This window comes from Periplaneta americana, chromosome 5 (genome assembly GCF_040183065.1).
Source record: "Periplaneta americana isolate PAMFEO1 chromosome 5, P.americana_PAMFEO1_priV1, whole genome shotgun sequence".
Taxonomy (NCBI): Eukaryota; Metazoa; Arthropoda; class Insecta; order Blattodea; family Blattidae; genus Periplaneta; species Periplaneta americana.
In genome coordinates this window covers 167,783,385-167,805,991 of record NC_091121.1, presented here as the reverse complement: position 1 = coordinate 167,805,991, position 22,607 = coordinate 167,783,385, and the positions used below count along the sequence as shown (strand labels likewise).

Below are 22,607 nucleotides of genomic sequence, written 5' to 3'. Positions count from 1 at the left end.
TTCGAATGTTTAAAAACTTAATTCATGATCTGCCCTTAAGGTTAATATCCGTCCACCGCTGTGGAGTAACGGTTAGCACGTCTGATCGTGAAACGAGCGGGCCCGGATTCAAGTGCTGGTTGGGACAAGTTACCTGGTTGAGGGTTTTTCCGCGGTTTTCCTTCAGCTCATTAAGAGCAAATGCTGGGTAACTTTCGGCGCTGGACCCTGGAATTATCTCGCTAGTATTATCACCTTCATCTCACTCAGACGCTAAATAACCACAGCAGTTGATAAAGCGTCGTAAAATAACTGATTTAGAAAAAGATTAATATCCTCTGGATAGCTATTTCAACCGTTCATGTCAATTTGCATTCAAGTGTGTTTTTGGTGTCAACGTGCAGTTGCTTAACAAATGTTCTAATGAGGACATTAACAAAATTTGTCTAATGGTATTGAGATTCATTAACCATTTTACTCAATCACTTGTATAATACTATGTAATTTTTTTTTCCATTTCATTTCATTACTCTTCAATGTATTTTCATCTCATGTTTCTCCGAAATCAAATTGTACTTTATTTTTAAATTTATCATTGTTCCGTATTCTCTCCGCAATCATATTGTATTTTTCATTTAACCTCCGCTTTGTGTTCTGGATCCTAGTGGTCAGCCGTAGATGTCGGCCAGATGTCCCAAATTGTGGAATTTGACACCAGGTTGAAAAGAAGTTCATCACCTTGTTTCAACATTTTCTTCACTTCCAATCAAATCTTCCTGAATCCGTATAGAGACAAAAGCACTCTCTGTTATCTCAGAATAATGAGAAATCATGGATATCAATAGAGTTATAAACTGGTTGGAAATCAATAAAGATTTGAAAAATGTCTATATTTCCATCCCAACACGTCTCTAAGATTTGCTTGATCATGAAAATCGACTCAATAGTGGAACGACCTTTCTTAAAACCTGTTTGGTACTCTCTGATATTTTCTGCGTATATGGAGATAATCTGTTTCGTAATAAGGTTGTAAAGAGGTTATATGTTAAATATAAAAGTAATATGCTCCTATAATTTTTACTTTCCAGCTTGTCCCCTTAGTTATATCGATAATTTAGCTGAATTTTCACTGTGTTTCTTCTCTGAATAGTGTTATGTAAGATACATATTTAGAGTTCCTGGAGGTTTAACCCACACAACAGAATTGCAGCGTGGTGTATGGAAACGCTTGCTTCCTCGTTTAAATATTCTTCTAGCAGAACTATCTGTATATCATGAGTGATTCCCCGCATTTCAAGATAAAACACTGAAGTGTACTACTACGTCGCCAGCTTTCAATTAGTAGAATTGTGTAATGTTAATTCATCAATGAAACATAAAACTAATCGGTGATGAACAGTCTTTTCTGGAAATGAAACGTCATAAGGTAATTAATATCTCAATCTTAATTCAAAAGTAAAACTTCTTGGAAAATGGCTATGTATCAAACAAATACTCGAAAAAACGCGTTTTGAGAAACTTAACACGATAGCATTTACAGGAAGGAGTGTTCTCCTAGTATAGATAAGTTAGTTCAGTTATCTAGGATGTTATTTTGGCTATAAAAGATCAAAGGTTGCTAATTAAATTAAGTTTTTTTTTCTACGATAGTGCGTGAAGTTGCATTTTACCCACTGTTATCAGTGTGTAAAGTGAGCCTTTAATAGTAATATGCGTTACAAGAGCGGTGTGTTGAAGTTTTCATGTTCGAGGAAAAGTTTGAAGAAGCGAAACGTAGTTAAGCTTTATTAATTTCCGAGAATTGAAAGAAAACATACCGTTCGTGTATCGTACATTATTTTGTGCGAAGATCGTTTATTACATACCTGAAAGAGGAATTTCTAATTAGTTGCAATGAAATCTCCATCTTGGTTTCTGTTCAATGACGGCAAATTTGCAAAACAAACATATCTATCTTCAACATTGTTGCTTTAAAATGTCTTCGGTGTTTACTATACTCCAGCAGGCCGTGATATACGTCTTGTCTTTTTTTTTCCCCCTCAGTCTATGATGAGTCTGGAATCTTTTTTATTTTTTCGCGGCTTCCTTAATGTTACTTGCATCACGAATGTAGTAACTTTAGTGGAGTTGTATAGTTTACTTAATTTTTGCAAATCGATTGGTTTAAACATGCACTAAAACCAGACGTAAGTGCAAGTTTGATCCAATAAATTATTGAGATTTGCGATAAAATAATGAGTCTAGGAAATTGTATTTTTAGTATGTAGAACTACATTTGTTTATAGATCTTTTGTTATATTATTAAGCTTTGTACTTGTGAACTATATCAATAAATCAAATCAAAATCAAATCAAATTTTTGCAAATATTTAAAAACAATAATTAACAGTGCAATTTAGGTGAAATTGCAGTGGTAAGTTTCCAATTTATAATTATTACTATATTGAACGTCTCTAAAAATAATATGTTAAAAGCCTAAAGCAGTAAAATCAATATGTCACTTAAGCGGTAAGAAGAGGGAAATTATGTGTGTTAGGTTGAGAATACTGAATGTGGAATTTTAGATTTTCCGCGGATTGGTTTTGTGCGGAAACCAAGCAAATACGCACGATCTCGCACAAAATACTAACACGTAAAAAAAAAAGTAAGTAATCACTTTAAACAATACTATTCATTTGACGCACTGCCAAAGAAAATGTAATATTCAATCTACAAACTTCATTCAGTAAGAAATTAATGCATTACCTCGATATTTCATTACTTAAATATTACACATAACACAAATAAGTAACAACTTTAACATTCATATCTACATTTTAGTCGACCTGGTTGGCGAGTTGGTATAGCGCGGGCCTTCTATGCCCAAGGTTGCGGGTTCGATCCCGGGCCAGGTCGATGGCATTTAAGTGCGCTTAAATGCGACAGGCTCGTGTCAGTAGATTTACTGGCATGTAAAAGAACTCCTGCGGGACAAAATTCCGGCACATCCGGCGACGCTGATATAACCTTTGCAGTTGCGAGCGTCGTTAAATAAAATATAACATTAACATCTACATTTTAGCCAGGAGAATGAAACTGAGAGAGGATTTTCCGGTAGCAAGACTGTGCAGGCCGTTGTTTTGTTGCCCGATCACCAGAAGCGCTAAACGTTTCAATGGAATCTTCTGATTGGATGCTGGTAGGAAACACCGTTGTATACGAGATATATCTCGTAGGCAACAGATAGCCACACAGAACAACAAAATAACCGCCATATTTATTTTGAGACGAGAGCCTGATGAATATTTTATGAGCCATTTGTATGTTTATGTTATTTAATTAAGAAAATAAGTGAACATTTAATCATACTTGTTCTGTTGAAATTTTCACTTATTATCTTAATTAAATAACAAACACACAAAAATAATATTCATCTTTAACAACGTTTATAATTTGATCAACGAAACCAACAATATCGCGCTTAAATTTTCAAATGTTAAGCTTCACAGCCAGACCACCAGGAGCGCACCAGTTCTCTGCTTCCCTGTCGAAACATGTGCCGTGCACTTCTATTATTTTGTTGTTCTGTGATTTTAGCCCTTATTATTTTGAAATTTACATTAGTACCTACTCATTGTAGCAAGATTTATCATTAAACTGTTCCTAACCGCTTTGTTGATTATATGGCCGGTTTAGACGGCCATGAAATCATGAACATTAATAAAACAGGCTGTCATTTCATGGATACTTAATTCTTAATGGTTCTGAGTTTAGACGGCTATAACATTGTGATAATATAACTTCTCCAACTTGAAGTATTTATTTTTAATGTAAATTCGTGCTATCGTATAAAAACTTGGTATAATACACATTAGTAAAGTAGTAGGCAGTTTTCACTGTTTGTTGAGTTGTTCATTATTTGTTGTTGTTTATATTCTGTATTGTAGGTGGTTTGTTTTCATGTAAATGATAATAGATTTTGATTAATGTTTATGATATTGGTGATTGAGGTTGGTCGGCCACGGGGTTTGAGCCTGGGATCTCCCAAATGCGAGTATCAAATGCTACCGTCTGAGCCAACTCTCTCGGTAAATTCAGTTTTGTGGGACAATACAACGAACATTAAAACATAAAGTACGAAAGGAAACCTTAATGAAACTGTACGAAGTAATCGAATTGCCAATACTGTTATAAATACTGTAGGTAGATATGAAAGCTGGATGTAACGTCAGATCAACTAAGGTGAATTGTATAATCAGGAATGAGATTTCTCAGTTTTACAGCAGATACGCATTAGGCCTATTAGATTATAAAAGAAGTATCGACATCAGATAAGAATTGAATGTCGAATCAATTGCAGCTGCAATTCATAGATACAGAATAAACTGGAGAAATCATGTCTAGCGTATACCAGATACCAGATTAATTATGGCTGTCTTTCAGTGCAGTCATAAGATGAAAGATATTTGGATCGATCTTTGAAAAGATGGCGTGAACAATTTTGAGCCAGAAGTGGCCGAAAGAACTGATCCTTGATATCGATGATGATGATGATGACGATGACGACGAGAAAGAATTTTCTCTTCAGAACCGTAGAGAAAAGTACTCATATCGAAAATTATCGAGACATCTACCTAAAGTTCAGATTGTTTTCACCCATCCCGTAAGTACACATGTCTGTTATTTAGATATTACGAAATTAGAAGTACAAACAGACTTCCTTGTAAACATGTCACTTCTTTTAGCAGTTTAGTTTGGAGCCCAGACATAATGAATCGTGCTAGGTCTTAATTTACATTCGCAGCTGACTTCATGAGTTCGTGTTGTTTATGAGAGATGTATAAAAATCACTGAATTGCTTCTTATTACTGCTTTTTAATGTTTGTGTCCGTGTTATGTGAATTATCAGTAACGCATGATTGCGTGGCCTTTACAGATAAATCGCTATCAGTACTGACTGTGTCATCGTTTCTGTTACCCTGTGAAATATTTAGTCTCGTCTCGCGACGTAATTGTGGTTAGGTCAAAGCATTTCTATGCAGTGTTGTTAGATATTCATAATCATGGAAGGTTTTACAGCATATTTTAATGTCCTTTCGTTCCTAATCTCCATGCAGCTCTGCCATCCCAACTCCCTTCTTCAAGCCTTCTTTCTTCTATGAATAATCGCAAAGTCAACTTTGTCTGGGCCTTCCATGGCGCCTTCTTCTTTGGCGTCAACATCGAGAGCCTTTTCGGTAACCTTTCTTGTGACCTTTTCTGACGTGGCCTTACCATTGCAGTCTTTTGTTCTATCTTATTGAGCCGTTCAGAGCAAAAGTGGTGTAAGTCAAAATTGGGTAATGAGGTTTAAAGTAAAAATTCTGTAAAATACAGCGCAAAGTAGCAATTAATATGTCCTTCTTGCTATGCACTGACTACTAATAGTTTAAATAAATTGAATATCAATGGCTACTTTACGTTGTATTTAACAGAATGTTGACTTTAACCCTCGTTACCCATTCTTGACTTACACCACTTCTGCTCTGAACTGCTCACATCTAAAGTAGTGTCGGCCTCGGTAGCGTAGTCGGTATAGCGCTGACCTTCTATGCTCGAGGCTGCGGGTCCGACACTGGCCCAGGTCGATGGCATTTAAGTGTGCTTAAATGCGACAAACTCATGTAAGTAGATTTACTGGCATGTAAAAGAACTCCCGCAGAATAAAATTCCGGCACACCGGCGACGCTGATATAGCCTCGGCAGTTGCGAGCGTCGTTAAATAAACCATAATTTATTATCTAAGGTAGTTTTTTATTCATTTACATCATCAGTCTTCTTCTTACTTTCTGCAGGCTTAGAACCTATTATTTACAGAATTTAGTGTTCCTCCATCTTTTCTTTGGTCGATTCGGGTTTCTCTTACTTCGTCTGTCGCTATTTTAACTATTCTACATGATTATTCCACTTCTGTTATTCCAATTACCCAGTCATCTATCGCATGATGTTACATTGTTCCTTAATGAAATTATTCTGTATACTGTGAAGTCTGGTTTTCCTATTTATTTTTATAAGTATAGACATTTCATTTGTATCATATCCCTTATAATCTCATGCCGTACTTCTTCCAGTTTGGATTTACGAGCTGCACGCCTTATAAAATCCATTTTACTAGTGAGTACCTTATACCGTTCTCTTTGGTTTAGTTGCCATATTCACATAGGCTACAGATTATACGTGAACTTCCACCACAGTCTAGTATATGCAGTCACGAAGCTTGAGTTGTAAGGGTGCTAGAAACAATAGACTGTGCCGGTACTATTTCGCATTGTCTGTAATGAGGCGATATTAGCGATCCTAGTGGTTAGCAACTATCTATGGATGCATATTTACTACGTATTGAGCTTCGTGACTGTATATACTAGACTGTGCTTCCACCATAAAAAAACCATCTTCTCCATATTCTCGTACGTACTTCTTACGCTACAAAGGTCGTTACGTAGCCAACTCATTTTCAATTGTTCACGTCTTTGTTGAACAATCTATGTTGCTTTACCCATTGGTTTTAAAACTCAGGCGAACGTGCAATATGCTCATTTCCATTTTCATCCCAGCAACTTGAATTAATCGGATCTGCTGTTTTGTGCAGCACCATGTCTGGCGGCTAAATGTCAGAAGTGGTAAAAATGGTCTCGCAGTACGGTACCTAAATATTTTAGTTTGTTAGCTTGTACCTATAACTTGATTTTTGTAATATATTCACGCTCAGAATGTCTTATTAATATAAGAGATGGAAAATATTAATCTTGGCTGTTTCTTATGCCTTTATTGAACTTTAAAACTTGTCACCGATGTATAAACAGAATAAATAATCGGCAGTGTAAATAGTAACTTATTCTATCTTATCTTAGCGTATTATTTCCACTAACCTTTCTGTTTGGATTCCCACCCATTCGTCAAGGTTTTCTTGTATTCTGACGTTTTAAAAGTCATAAAAACTAATTCCATGGCCAAATGTCGGGGATGTCTAAAACACATGTATCATATATGGAAATTTTGTTTAACATATTTATCTTCGAAATTCGTCTAGGACATTGATGTTGTCCATTATCTGAGTTGTCAGCAGTACCTATTTCACGAGCAATTTTATACCGATAGTCTGTACATAACTTCTAGTATATTGCTATTTACTCGGTCGCGACATTCTCCAACTGGGGACCCCTTTGTATGGTAGTGATAGCGCGTATCATTATTCCGCCAGACAGATTACTACCCGGTGACGAATTGGGATTGACACCTTGTTAGCGTGCAGGGTGGTACGTACTTCCAGTGGCGGCTCGTGATAAAATGTTACGTGCGTTCACAATTTTGTGTTCCAAAACCGAAGAGAATTTGAAATCGTACGTTTAGCCTAATATGAAATGTCACTATCGAAAAACCGTATATAATAATAATAATAATAATAATAATAATAATAATAATAAACCCAGTCTTTTTATTTCCAATTTTTCCTGGTAAGTCAGCTTACCCAGTTCTTTACTGTTCAAAATTGCTTGAACAGAGTTCATTGTTTACGTTTGTTAAAAATTGAGTGCCGTTATTTTCAAAGCGTGTGTTCAGTAATACATTTTGGTTCACAACACACTGATACACTAAAGCCTATACCAGTACTGTAATCCCATTCGTATAGATTGATTACTATAAATACATGCCAGTAAATGTTATTCTTAAATAATATACACTACCATACAGGTACTTAAATTCATACCACTATCACAGTCAGCCAGCCAGCACGTGTTTGAAAGCCAAACTATGCTATTATGCTAACACTAATGTATAGTAATTCACAAACTACACTTTCGTAGCAGCACTGTACATACATCCACACAAAGTAAATGTTCCAACAGTGAGAAATGCTGACACTTACAGGCTAAAATACAGACTATTAAATTTCCTCCTCGAGATATAGCTCGTGAACAATAGGCATCGATGCACCTGACATCTGTAGGATAGACCCACTGTTCACTTAACGCTTTGTGCTCTTGACGAGTCATAAGCGGCCAACGAAAGACAATTTTCTCCCGCGCATGCGTGAAATTCCTGTAACCTTCTTGAAAAGAGCACGGCTTGTACGTGAACGCATGTTGCCAAGTTTACATTAGAAGTTTATGCAAGATGCGGGAAGTTTAAAATACTCGATTCATTACATTACGTCAGTACGGTATTAAATAATAAAACTAGTCGTGCATTAATGGAAACAAGGTGTTCACGTGCTCTTGTGCTCTTATTGACGCACCGCCATTGCGTACTTCTAAACTACATACTGTATTTACGCGAATCTAATGCGCACCCCAAATTTGAAACTTAAAATCATAAAAAAAGTTTGTTTTGAATGTAATGCGCATCAGTGGCAGGATATACGGTATTTATTTAAATTTATATTTAATACAACAATGGATCTGTATGTAAACTATCAGAACCAGTGTTGCAAAGTCAGCGGTTTTGTAGCTAAATCTGTAGTTTTCAGAACTATGGTCAGCTACAGAATTTTACCGTCAGCGGCTAGCTATTTATTTGGCGTTATTTCTTATGAGAGATGATAGTTTAAAGTTTTTTTTTTCTGTAAAGATGTTATAATTTTTATATGTACTTTCGGACAATGTTAGGTTAACCATAAACCAGAGTTTAGTATGGTATTAACACATTCTTCATTGTGCGAGTATATAATATCAGCGTTTTATGTGAACTCGATTTGTGCAACTACGTCCATTTCCTGCTTCATCCATTGTTGTTGTACAAATAAGGTATTCCGTATTCGTTAACTTCTTAATCTAATGTATGCATTGTTTTTTTAATGAATTGTATTTAATCATAAAGAATAGATAATGAACTGAATTATTATTTTCACTTATGATATATGATATATTATTTAATTTATCAGTCCGCATTATAGTTTGTGTAACACAGATATACTTAAAACTTAAAACCAGACTCAATGTTAGCAGGCACGTCTCCAGCTCAGTGTGAAATCAGATTTCGAACCGAATGGTGTGACTGTGAATGTGATTATTTCCGAAGTGTCCTGTACATTTTGATCTACTTCATTCAGTTTTGAAGAAATATGCCGCATAAAACTCCATACATACAAAAGTTTAGAGGTGTGTGAAAAAAAAAAACATGTGTTGAAAGATTGGGTGGAAGAAATTACCGGTGATAGTTCAAAAGCTCGATGTAAATGGTGTAAGGTGATATTAAATGCAAAATATTGAGATTTAATTACCCATGCTGATAATTATACACACAAAATAGGGTAGCGAGTGTTTTTCTGTTATTCGACAACATAATATTGCCATTCACAACAAGCTTCTGGGCAGAAGTGAGCATTATAAATATTAGAATTTTTTTTTAAATTTGAAACCTTAAATTCTCCAGTTTCTAAAACTATATAGTTTGTATTTCAAATTTGGAAATTATGTGTTAAGAAAAATCTGGAGTTTTTTTAACTACAGTTTAGCGGTTTTTTAAGCTTGTGCAGCGGTAAATGGAATTCTGAGTTGGCAACACTGATCAGTACACAGAATTTATACAATTGGACTATTGTTACATAAAATACGGTAAGTAAACATTTGACTCACCACTATTCCCTAATGTTTTCATCACTGGAATCCTCGGAGATGTCTACGTCATTAGATTCATTTCCTCTTTCCCCGTCATCCTCGTCGTTCCAGAGCACGTCATCTTCGCTGCCATCCAAAGCATTTGAAATGCAGCATTTCTTGAATTCTTTTACAATCATTCAAACGCTTTATGCAATATAGGTCAACGAATAAATACCGGCAAATGAATAACTGTAACGAAGTCGAGAATCGCAGGAATGCATTATGACGTAACAAACGATGAAATATTTGAATGAAGTTACCGGCGAACTACGTACGGAACGGATTTGCACTCGAATCTAATGCGCATCCCAGTTTTGAATACTACATTTGGACAAAAAAGGTGCGCATTAGATTCGCGTAAATACGGTAATACGAATACGTGACTATTCATATATCAGTTACCGGTAACGTAACATTTTAAATATCAGTGAAATTCAACCTGACTTGCGCTGCATGACGTCATAGATCCTTTCAGTCGTTCACATAGTGGTTGATGTGAATTTAAAATAAGATCTGCGATCTATAGTTCAAAAACTTGTAAAATATTATAGTTTACAAATACGGCAAACTAAATTAATGGAACATAAACATATTCTTTGTGACGATAATAAACGAATCAAGATGAAATAAAGCAGTGGTTCCCAAACTTTTTTAAGGTGCGATCCACTTTTGGACGAGACTTACGTATGTGACCCCCATCAAAAGAACGAAAATATCCGCTAACTAACTATTTTTAATACTTACTGGCTTTTAAGGAACCCGGAGGTTCATTGCCGCCCTCACATAAGCCCGCCATTGGTCCCTATCCTGAGCAAGATTAATCCATTCTCTATCATCATATCCCACCTCCCTCAAATCCATTTTAATATTATCTTCCCATCTACGTCTCGGCCTCCCTAAAGGTCTTTTTCCCTCCGGCCTCCCAACTAACACACTATATGCATTTCTGGATTCGCCCATACGTGCTACATGCCCTGCCCATCTCAAACGTCTGGATTTAATGTTCCTAATTATGTCAGGTGAAGAATACAATGCGTGCAGTTCTATGTTGTGTAACTTTCTCCATTCTCCTGTAACTTCATCCCTCTTAGCCCCAAATATTTTCCTAAGCACCTTATTCTCAAACACCCTTAACCTATGTTCCTCTCTCAAAATGAAGAGTCCAAGTTTCACAACCATAAAGAACAACCGGTAATATAACTGTTTTATAAATTCTAACTTTCAGATTTTTTGACAGTAGACTTGATGATAAAAGTTTCTCAACCGAATAATAACAGACATTTCCCATATTTATTCTGTGTTTAATTTCCTCCCGAGTATCATTTAGGCCTATATTTGTTACTGTTGCTCCAAGATATTTTAACTTCTCCACCTCTTCAAAAAATAAATTTCCAATTTTTATAATTCCATTCCGTACAATATTCTCGTCACGAGACATACAAGATTACAAGATTTTTATTGCTAGCAAAAATTACATACAATAACAAAGATTTTACAATACTATTGTAATACTCGTATATGAATATTCTTCAAAATTCGAAATTGATTACAAATCTCATAGTCAAATAGTCTACACATTACAAATTATTGTATAAATACTAGGTAACTGGGCCATACCCGAAAAAGCAAGATGCTTGAGGTCGGGTGTGACCAATAATGAAAACTGGGTAGAAGAAAAAAAAATTAAATAATAATAGTAGTACAGTAATAATAATAATAATAATAATAATAATAATAATAATAATAATAATAATAATCTGATTAAAACTGTTAAATGTAATTACACATAAAGTTTAAAAAGAATAAGAGAAAAAAAAAAACAAACAAAACGGTACCATAGCTTATACATAAACATACTAAATTAAGAATACAACATTGTTCAAGTGACAGAAAAAAAATAAAGAATAAGAATTTACATGATTATAATTTTAGAAATAGTTGAAGCACTTGTTTTTTGAATAATGTATTGTTTAATAATTTTAATTTAGGATTCCTCTTTATAAACATATACTTTGTCTTTTATTTTCGACTGAAAAAATACAAAAACATAATTGGTACCACCATATAAGAAGAATGAATGACGACCGATTACCTAAAGTAATACTGGACTATGAACCTAGAGGACACAGAAATGTTGGTAGACCAAGAACAAGCTGGATAGACGACATAAACTTTGAAGACAGAACAGGCCAATAGGCCTAATCCCTGTGGTTGATGATGATGATGATGATGATGATGATGATGATGATGATGATGATGATGAAGAAGTTGAAGTGAACTTTCGCTATATCCCGTTCATAGTATATTATTTAAAAACATATTTTTATTGGTAGTCACTGACGTATCTACGTCTCTTTCAGAGAGGAATTGCTGCCCTTGGTGTAGTTAAAATTGTTATTAAGAGGGTTAACTGGCACATTAAACGAAGACCAATAAATCTGGGTTCAATTCTATTGAACGATAGGATTCTCAGGTGTCCTCGTCAGACGATCAGTCAAGCTGCAATTGTGTACATAAAATATTGCAGTCGTGAGTGCCAGTTGCAATTTATTGCAATTTATTTTCCATTTGTAACGTCTGTTTATCGAGAACAGGTTTATGACCAGTTTGCTACTTGCTTGTAGCCTACTACATCAAGATCGTAATGGAAAGGCTTCAGTTAGTCAGTAGCTAGCAACGAATATCTCTAATTCATTCTAAGACGAGTTCTTTCATGCCTGATTCACGATACTGTAATAATGTAATACGTATTAGTGTCTTAAGGGGGGATAAGCTTATACAGGTTTGAGCACTAAAATATTATGGAAATTCAATTTAGTTTTCTCAGCAACTAATGACTTTCACCTTGCAATTTAACATTTTCAGTATTGACTGCTTCTGCAATTAGAGATTCTTTTCAGATTTACTGAAAGTTTCACCATTCATAACAAAAAATGACTTTTTGTGCACTGATATGCCGTTTTATGATAATGTCCACAATAATATGAATATTTCTGAGCCATTCTTTTTCTTATTCTGGCTTCCAGGTAGTAGCTCCCTGCAAAGCAGATTTGAATAATTTCAAGGAAAAATTGTTCCGGGGCCTGGTATCGATCCTGGGACCCTCGTGTCGTGTATAGTTCCTATGGTAGCTCAGTCCGGAGAGCATTCGTGCGCTAAGCGAAGGGTCCCAGGATAGATACCCAGCCCCGGAACAATTTTTCCTTGAAATTATTCATTCTTTTTCTATTTATTCCTGAATGTCAATCTTTGAAACGTCTACAATAGAAGTATTTTTTATTTTTTATGAGAAGTTAAATTTTTAATGTTTTTAGGTAAAAAGAATTTAAAATCTATATAATATAATTTGAACTGGTAATGGAAATTACGGGAAAACGGCTAAACGGATTTTAATAAATGACCCCTCATTTTGAAGCTTGGAACCCGAAGTTTTTCAGAAAAATAGCAACTTTCAGTGAAACGTTAGGTTTTCCTACATAATTATCCTATTTTCAAAAATCCATCTTTCGCCAGTTTTGAGAACTAATTGTATTTCAGAATAAAACAAAATACACACTACAATAAACACTAGGCTATTACACGAAGCCCATGATCTGCAGGATTGCCGACATATTTAGAGCTCAAATTCAATTGGTTATTAAAAACTTCAAGGCTTACTAAAAATAATTTACAGGTCTGATTCTGCGGTGTGTAATTTTCTGAGTACAGCTGTGTATTGGATGTTGAAATCTACAAAACTTGAGGTGGTTTGATGACTTTATTACCATTAGAAATGAAATATTATTATAGTTAATGCCATGATGTGACTACTTTTCATTAATTATATATATATATATATATATATATATATATATATACATATATAATTTGAACTGATACGATAATATTGTTATTAAAAATCAAATATTTTTATAGTTACTAGTCAAGTGGGATTGGGTCTTTTTCATATACTTAATGGCGGTGTGGTGTAGGTATTGATGTGTTATTCTCTTCAGTATTGGCTCGAGAGAGCGCAAAAATTATAGTTTCTAAGGAAAGACCAAAAGGTATTACTTACTGATAAAATAAGAGGCCTACAAAATTTTGTAGTTTCCCGATCATTTCAGCAAGATCTCTTAGCAGGATAAAATGATTTTACCCTCTACATTTCAAGCTCTAATGCAGCGGCTATATCTATTGTTCGAAAGCATAGCAAACCTGACTTTTTTTTAACTTTCACCTACAATCTACAATGACCTGAAATAGCTATTGGTTTACTCCCACATGAAAAACCCACTGATCGTCCTGACATTGTTACTTGCGTTTTCACGTTGAAACTCAAAAACTGAAGGTGGATAGGTTCAAGAAAAAGTATTTGGCATAAAAAAACATTCAGAGTGAGTATGTTTTATTATTATGGAAGCAAATAACTTTCAAAATGTCTGGTATTCTTCATTGAAAATAAATCTGAAAAATTTTTATTTGAACGTCTAATGAACTTAGTTTGCAGCATTTGCTGCACAAGCCACTAGTAAACTATAAATGTTACAGCAATAATTGTAGTTTATCTTATTCACAAGTATGAAAAACGGTTGCATGCAAAATTTTACTGCGGTATGTTAAAAACTTAGAGTTATCACAAAAACGGTTTCGAAAAATACAAGTTACGGGAAATGAGCGTTAAATATACCTTGTGTGTGTGTGTGTGTGTGTGTGTGTGTAAATACGCGCACACTCGCACGTTTAAGGCCAACAAGACGAAGACCATGGTCGTAGAAAGAAAAGTAAAGAAGGTAAACTTGCGAATTATTAATGAGGCAGAAGAGCAAGTGGACAGCTTCAAATACTTGAGTAACATGAGCTGCTGCTAGGAAATCAAAAGGAGAATAGCAATGGCAAAGGAAGCTTTTAATAGAAAAAGGAATATATTTTGCGGACCTCTGGAAAAAGAACTAAGGAAGAGACTCGTGAAGTGCTTTGTGTAGAGTATAGCGTCATGGTTGGATCCAACCAATCAAAAGGAGTATGCTCATTGTCTCAACTCATTCAATTATTATCGAGGGACTCTACCGAGGGCAACACCTACAGCGGCAAAAAGAACTACAGCTTAGGCGCGTCCCTTCTAAATGGGGACACTTGTACGAGTGACGCGAAGTCAAGTAGGCCTACCCGCCATTTGTTGTTTAGTCAACTGTCCGAAGACAGGTCTGAACCTCACAAGTGATACCAACAAGGCACCAGTTGTGAGGCAACTAGGCCAGGAGATAATGAGGTAGGGTGGCCAGTTTCTTTCCCTCTCCATTGCATACATCGCCGACTAGCTATATATTACACTAGTCAGACTTCAGATGCATACAAACTCTTCCTGTGACACATATCGTCACTGAGATGTACTGCCTGATAATATCAGCCAGAATCTCAATCAGAGGAACCCGCCATTTGATAAAAAAAAAGAACAAACAATTTTCTAATTAACATTATTTGGACATTGAAAAGAATATGGAAATTAATAAATGACATAATATTAATAGCAACTTTTCCTCATTGAGCTTGAAACTTTAATTTCGAAGACAAGGGAATAAGCAGTCCATGATCATGATCTTGATCGAGATCCATGACCAATGATCAATAATCACATTGCGAGAGAGAGAGAGAGAGAGAGAGAGAGAGAGAGAGAGAGAGAGAGAGAGAGGACGCACGATGCATTGTCAGCTGTTCTCATAGTATAGATACAGAAAAGCCTATTTTCTGTCAAAATCAAGAAATATATTTTTATGCTATAGCACCAAAATATTTTCTGTGTTAACTTCTGAGTAGTGATATATTGGAAGGTATCTTACAAGGTTTAGGATTATTGCGTAATACTGTATCGAGAACGTAATGGATTGTTGGTAGCTTGCGAAAAATTGAGGAAACATTGAAGTATTAAGTTGGTTACCCTGGCGTAATCCAGGACGAGTCTATTTACAGGTGTTGGAAACTGACAGCCATTTAGTTTACAACTCTGAACTCTCATTCATTCACTCACGATGAGCTTGCGTAATAGTGTCCTTGGTGGGCGTAACGTGCTACAAGTGATACAAATACGAAGTTTAAACATAAGGCAAATGTCATCTGGTATAGACATACGCAATAGACATTATGGTATTTATGTATATTTGATAATTCTGCGACATTTTTGTTCACTTCGCTGTTTGACTGTAGGTTTCGAAGAAAGTATGTTTTAACCTAACATTTTCTTAATTTTCAGGTTGAAAGCTGCAAAATGAGTACCGTTTCAGTGAGAAACAAAGCAACCGAGAAGTTTTTGAAGTTAAATGGAATTAAAGCAACACTCTTCGACCCTGGGGATGCAAATCAAAACAGTTCCTTTCCACCGAATACAATCCCTTTGGAAAATCAAGTTGCCGGACATTCATTTGGAGATGGTAAAGACACACTTGGTAAGTGACTTCCATTTCAGTTTAAGATCAATAACTATTTAACGTTTTGAAGCTATTAAAATGGTACATATGCCCAGACTTCGTAAGTTGATACATTGGTACACAAAATTTCATTTTGAAGATAACTTTATGGAACGAAATCGAAGACTGTCCCGACTATTGTTTTTACTGAGTTTGAAGTACTATTACACGAAACGAAATAGACATAAAAGTACAGTTTTCATAGTATAAGGAAGAGGAGAATTTTCTGCCTAGTAGTTAAAAGCTTGTTTGACTGGAGGAAGCAGATAACCGATAAGTAGGAACCACATTAGATAATGTAGAGTATCTAGACCCAATTTAATGAAAAAATCCGTAAGTTGCATAGTAAGTTTTGCTTGAAATTTTAGACGTAGGCCTGTATGTATTTTAGTGTAACGCATTAACTTGTTTGTATGTTAGAGAGAAATTTGACAATTTTACTCTAAGTACCTGTAGGACTTGTTAATGAAAGAAGTTACTTATTAGATTATGTTTTTTTATGATCTCACAGGAATGTTAAAACATAAAGATGGATACGTACTGAAGCCAATAGAAAAACCTCTATATGGAGAACGTGAAATAAAGTTCTATCAAGACTTGCAGCGTGCTACTGATCCGGTATCAGTGGAATTGAGAAAATTAGTCCCGAAGTTTTTGGGTACTACAACTTTGAAAATAAATGAAAGAGGTAAGTTTTGGAGGTATTTCTGTACTACTATGTACGATGTATTTACATCCTTGGCCTCTATTCAAGTCCTATGTATCGTACCAAAAAAAGACTAGTGACGACGCTAATTTCACACCGAAAATAAGGGTCGAAAGATGCTGTGGAAATGGAGACCTGCAGAGATGCTGGAATCTGTGACAGGTTAATTTAATTTAATTTAATTTAGCTTCTCAGTGTGATTTCAATAATACCACTTAATTTTAATAACATTTTACATTTTAGTGACTGCGAATTTTTCGGAGAATAATCCCGGAAATAAAGTTTCCGGGAATTTACCCATCACTAGTCAGCAAATGCTTGCAAACGCCATATAGCACTGTTTGTAAAATTTTACACAAATTTCTGAAAACGTATGAATTGAAAAATTATGAAAAGAAGTACAATTTTTCATGACTTGGACCACGTAGAGTACTAATTAGCTCAGATGAAAATTGAAATGTAATATAGTTACCTCAAGTACAAAGGACAGATGAAGCTCACTTTACCCTTAATGAAGGGGTCGATACTCTCAATTGCCAAATATGGACAACAGACAATCCTGTGTGCAGACAAAATTTCATTCTTAACACATTCTATATATATATATATATATAAAAAAAAAAAAAAAAAAAAAGGTAAAGGTATCCCCGTAACATGCCATGAAGGCACTTGGGGGGGCATGCAGGTAGAGCCCCATGCTTTCCATGACCTCGGCACTAGAATGAGGTGGTGTGGTCGTCTTCACGCTCTGACTGCCTTTTACCTCCGGGAAAGACCCGGTACTCAATTTTATAGGAGGCTGAGTGAACCTCGGGGCCATTCTGAAAGCATGGCAATGAGAGAAAAATCCTGTCACCACCTGGGATCGAACCCTGGACCTTCCAGTCCGTAGCCAGCTGCTCTACCAACTGAGCTACCCGGCCACCCCTTAACACATTCTATAGTCATATTAAATTGCATCTTGATTGCTTAATTAGTTTGCGAGTTATATTATTTATTTCAACATGTTAGCCTACTTACTGTACTTTATAACAGCTCTATACAATTTTTGTACACTTAAGAAAGAAGAAAAATGGTTCTTGGGTAGTACAGCTTTGGAATGTGTAAGTGAAATCCAAATGATCTGCCTGTCTGTCCACTACAACAATGTGAAATATGTTGTTGTTTTCTAATGCCAGGCATTTGACAATAAAGTCATTTGACCTCTTGCACTCCAATATTTTTCAAAGATATTGTCATGGTTAGCCACTGACGCACAGATTTTGAGATGTTCTGAATCCATTTCTTGATTTGAGTTGCACAGTGGGCAGTTAGGAGACTGATATATTCCAATTCTATGCAGATGCTTGGCCAAACAGTCATGGCCTACAATGTGAAATATACAGACACACAAAAACACATCCAAATGAAATTCTCAACACACAACTCAATTTCAGAACACACACATACACACACACTCTTTGACTCCACATTCTCCCAATGGCGAATTCTCCCAATGGCGATACACAAAGGCGGGAGTGCCGCAGGGCTCCGTATTAGGACCACTACTTTTCTCTATCTACATTAATGACGTATCAAAGAACTTACAGTATTGCCGATATCACCTCTATGCCGACGACCTACAACTTTACATACATTCCAGACCCAATACGATCAATGAATCGATTGACAAGTTAAATTGTGACCTAGCCACTGTCTCCACTTGGGCGGCCAATTTCGGACTCGCACTTAACCCAAGTAAGACTCAAGCCATAATTATTGGACATAAGCGTGTAGTTAACTCCCTTAATAACAGTAATCTTTCAGTTGTTACCCTTAACAACACGCTAATCCCTTATTCATCTGTCGTAAAAAATCTTGGCTTCTTTTTTGATAATAATCTAAGTTGGAATTTTCAAGTTAAAGAAACGATAAAGAAAATCTGTTCCTCCTTTCACTCTTTGAGTCGCTTGAGAAACTTCTTGCCCCAGCAACTAAAACTTACCCTAGTACAAACCCTAGTAATGCCGCACTTCGATTATTGTGACGTTTTGTTAAGTGATCTAAGTTCTGAACTGTCAGTCAAGTTACAGCGAGCTCAGAATATGTGCATCAGATACGTGTGCAACATCCGATGATATGATCACATATCACCGTCCTTCGCAAGTCTCTCGTGGCTCCGACTTAAAGAACGCAGAACTTTACACTCTTTGTCTTTACTCTTTCGAATTCTGCACACCTCAACACCAAATTACCTTTCGTCTCGTTTCTCTTATCTATACTCTAACCACGACGTAAATACCAGATCACTTATCTGTGGCACGCTAAATATACCTCTTCATAGAACATCTTGTTATTCCTCATCTTTTACAATATCCACCTCGCGTCAATGGAATTTCTTGTCACAAAGTATTAGGGGCTGCAAGACAACAAAAACCTTTAAGAACAGCTTAAAAGATAACCTTATTAGCATTTCACTCCAATCATACTGATTTAAAATATTACTGACTACACTGTTGCTTTTTTTCTTTAGACATCATCCTGATTGTGCTGCATTTTCAAAATTGTCTCATAATAATCTCTTTCTATTATCTAATATAATTTGAAATATATTAACATTCTATGTATTTTAGTTTAATTCTGCTACCCAGTTTATTTCAGTGTTTAATTAATAGTTCATAGTATTTTGTTGTTTAATTCGTAAATAACTCTTGTATACATGTAACTCTCATCTAAATCAAATTGTTGAATTCTTTGTAAGTTCATGCATATGTATATACACTTTTTGCTGGTTGTGTGGAAGAGAAGGCCTTACGACCTTAACTCTGCCAGCTAAAATAAATCATTATTATTATTATTATTATTATTATTATTATTATTATTACACTACACAAACACACCTCCACAGGAAACAAAACAAAAGGCGCCAAGACCAGCAACAACCAGTTCTAAATAAGGCCAATAATAGGTCGAAACATGTTAACCAGGTATGATAGAATTTAACACGAGAAAGGCATATAAATACATATTCCTAAATGTTGTTGTTGTTTTCTAATGCCAGGCGTTTGACAATAAAGTCATTTGACCTCTTGCACTCCAATATTTTTCAAAGATATTATCATGACCAGCCACTGAAGCACAGATTTTGAGGTGTTCCGAATCCATTTCTTGGTTTGAGTTGCACAATAGGCAGTTAGGGGACTGATATTCCTAAATGTTTACCCTGACAATCATGACCTATACAGAATCTGAACATGGCCACAGCAGATTTACGTGGTAGATCAGGAATTAAATGAGGTATAAAGTAGTCAGAAGCATGTCTCCATTACCTCTCTTACATTTTTATCACTGACCTGAGTACAGTAGGCCTATAAAAGCAGAAAATTATTCATTGGAACATACAAGAGTAAAGAAGGTTTTTTGCTCGATGAAAAGTAACAATTTCAGACTGTGTTTCTTCCTCAAATACACGATTCAGTTATAAATACTACAACTTATTGCATGCTGACATAAAATAGTAATCTAGGTTAAATAGTATAAGTTAATGTTGATTATGTCAGTGCAGATTGACTTAAGTACCAGCTAATAATACTAAACTTGTTTCATAATTACTTAGCCTTTGTTAATTTGAATTATTTTTTTTTTTTCAAAACAGATGTGAAATTCATCATTTTGGACAATGTGGCAAATGAATTTGCAGAACCATGTATTATGGATATTAAAATAGGAAGGCAAACTTGGGATCCTGAGGCAACATTAGAAAAGAGAAGAAATGAAGATGTAAGTTGTTACTGTTTTATATACTTTTAATATACAATAATGCGACCAGAATTTCTGAAGCTCAAAATGGGACAGTTAGTAATGCTGCAGCTTCTCAGAAAACTCCTCTCCTAGTCATATAATATTCAGTACCGGAAATAGAAATTGAATTCTTCAATTTTAAAATATAGTGAAAACACTGTAGACATTAACTCTGTAAGGTTATATGTATATGTATGAAGGGGTGATAATATTCTTATTGAATTTGATATTCCCAAGAAACTTACTTAATTACTGGCTTTTAAGGAACCCGGAGGTTCATTGCCACCCTCACATAAGACCGCCATTGGTCCCTATCCTGAGCAAGATTAATCCATTCTCTATCATCATATCCCACCTCCCTCAAATACATTTTAATATTATCTTCCCATCTACGTCTTGGCCTCCCTAAAGGTCTTTTTCCCTCCGGCCTCCCAACTAACACTCTATATGCATTTCTGGATTCGCCCATACGTGCTACATGCCCTGCCCATCTCAAACGTCTGGATTTAATGTTCCTAATTATGTCAGGTGAAGAATACAATGCGTGAAGTTCTGTGTTGTAACTTTCTTCATTCTCCTGTAACTTCATTCCTCTTAGCCCCAAATATTTTCCTAAGCACCTTATTCTCAAATACCCTTAACCTATGTTCTTCTCTCAACGTGAGAGTCCAAGTTTCACGACAACAAAGAACAACCGGTAATATAACTGTTTTATAAATTCTAACTTTCAGATTTTTGACATCAGACTAGATGATAAAAGCTTCTCAACCGAATAATAACAGGCATTTCCCATATTTATTCTGTGTTTAATTTCCTCCCGAGTATCATTTATATTTGTTACTGTTGCTCCAAGATATTTGAACTTCTCCACCTCTTCAAAAGATAAATTTCCAATTTTTATATTTCCATTTCGTACAATATTCTCGTCACGAGACATAATCATATACTTAGTCTTTTCGGGATTTACTTCTAAACCTATCTCTTTACTTGCTTCCAGTAAAATTTCCCTTGTTTTCCCTAATCGTTTGTGGATTTTCTCCTAAGATATTCACGTCATCTGCATAGACAAGAAGCTGATGTAACCCGTTCAATTCCAAACCCTCTCTGTTATTCTGGACTTTCCTAATGGCATACTCTAGAGCAAAGTTGAAAAGTAAAGGTGATAGTGCATCTCCTTGCTTTAGCCCACAGTGAATTGGAAACGCATCTGACAGAAACTGACTTATATGAACTCTGCTGTATGTTTCACTAAGACACATTTTAATTAATCGAACTAGTTTTTTGGGAATACCAAATTCAATAAGAATATCATATAAAACTTCTCTCTCAGTCGAGTCATATGCCTTTTTGAAATCTATGAATAACTGATGCACTGTACCTTTATACTCCAATTTTTTCTCAGTTGTCTGTGGAATACAAAGTATCTGGTCAATAGTTGATCTATTACGCCTAAAACCACACTGATGATCTCCAATAATTTTATCTACATATGGAGTTAATCTTCTCAGAAGAATATTGGACAAAATTTTGTACGATGTCAACAAAAGTGATATTCCTCGAAAGTTACTACAGTTAATCTTGTCCCCCTTCTTAAAGATAGGTACGATTATGGACTCCTTCCATTGTTCGGGTACAATTTCCTTTTCCTAAATAGCAAGTACAAGCTTATAAATTTCGTTAGATAATGCGCTTCTACCTTCTTGTATTAATTCTGCTGGAATTTGATAGATACCTGGAGACATAATTTTTCAGTTCGATTAATTAAAATGTCTCATTGAAACTTATAGCAGAGTCCATAGAGGCCAGTTTCTGTCATACTTTTCCAATTCACTGCGGGCTAAAGCAAGGAGATGCACTATCACTGCTACTTTTTAACTTTGCTCTAGAATATGCTATTAGAAAAGTCCAGAAATACGGGTTGGGGGGAGGTTGGAATTGAATGGGTTACATCAGCTGCTTGTTTATGCGGATGAAGTGAATATGTTTGGAGAAAATTCACAAACGATTAGAGAAAATATGGGAATTTTACTTGAAGCAAGTAAGGAGATAGCTTTGGAAGTAAATCCCGAAAAATCGAAGTATA

At 35.4% G+C, this 22,607-nt stretch overlaps 1 protein-coding gene across 3 annotated transcripts in view; it reads left to right on the top strand.

The window, feature by feature from the left end:
- Positions 1-22,607, top strand: part of Ipk2 (Inositol phosphate kinase 2) — a 106,405-nt gene that overhangs the window by 66,513 nt on the left and 17,285 nt on the right. For 2 of the 3 annotated variants that reach the window (XM_069826770.1, XM_069826768.1), the window contains exons 2-4: positions 15,825-16,017; positions 16,550-16,726; positions 20,379-20,503. In XM_069826770.1, the coding sequence (XP_069682871.1) occupies positions 15,840-16,017; positions 16,550-16,726; positions 20,379-20,503 (480 nt within the window). In that variant the 5' untranslated portion in view covers positions 15,825-15,839. Of the gene's footprint in view, positions 1-15,555; positions 15,719-15,824; positions 16,018-16,549; positions 16,727-20,378; positions 20,504-22,607 lie in introns of those variants that run through there. The other variant, XM_069826769.1, reaches the window with a different exon arrangement.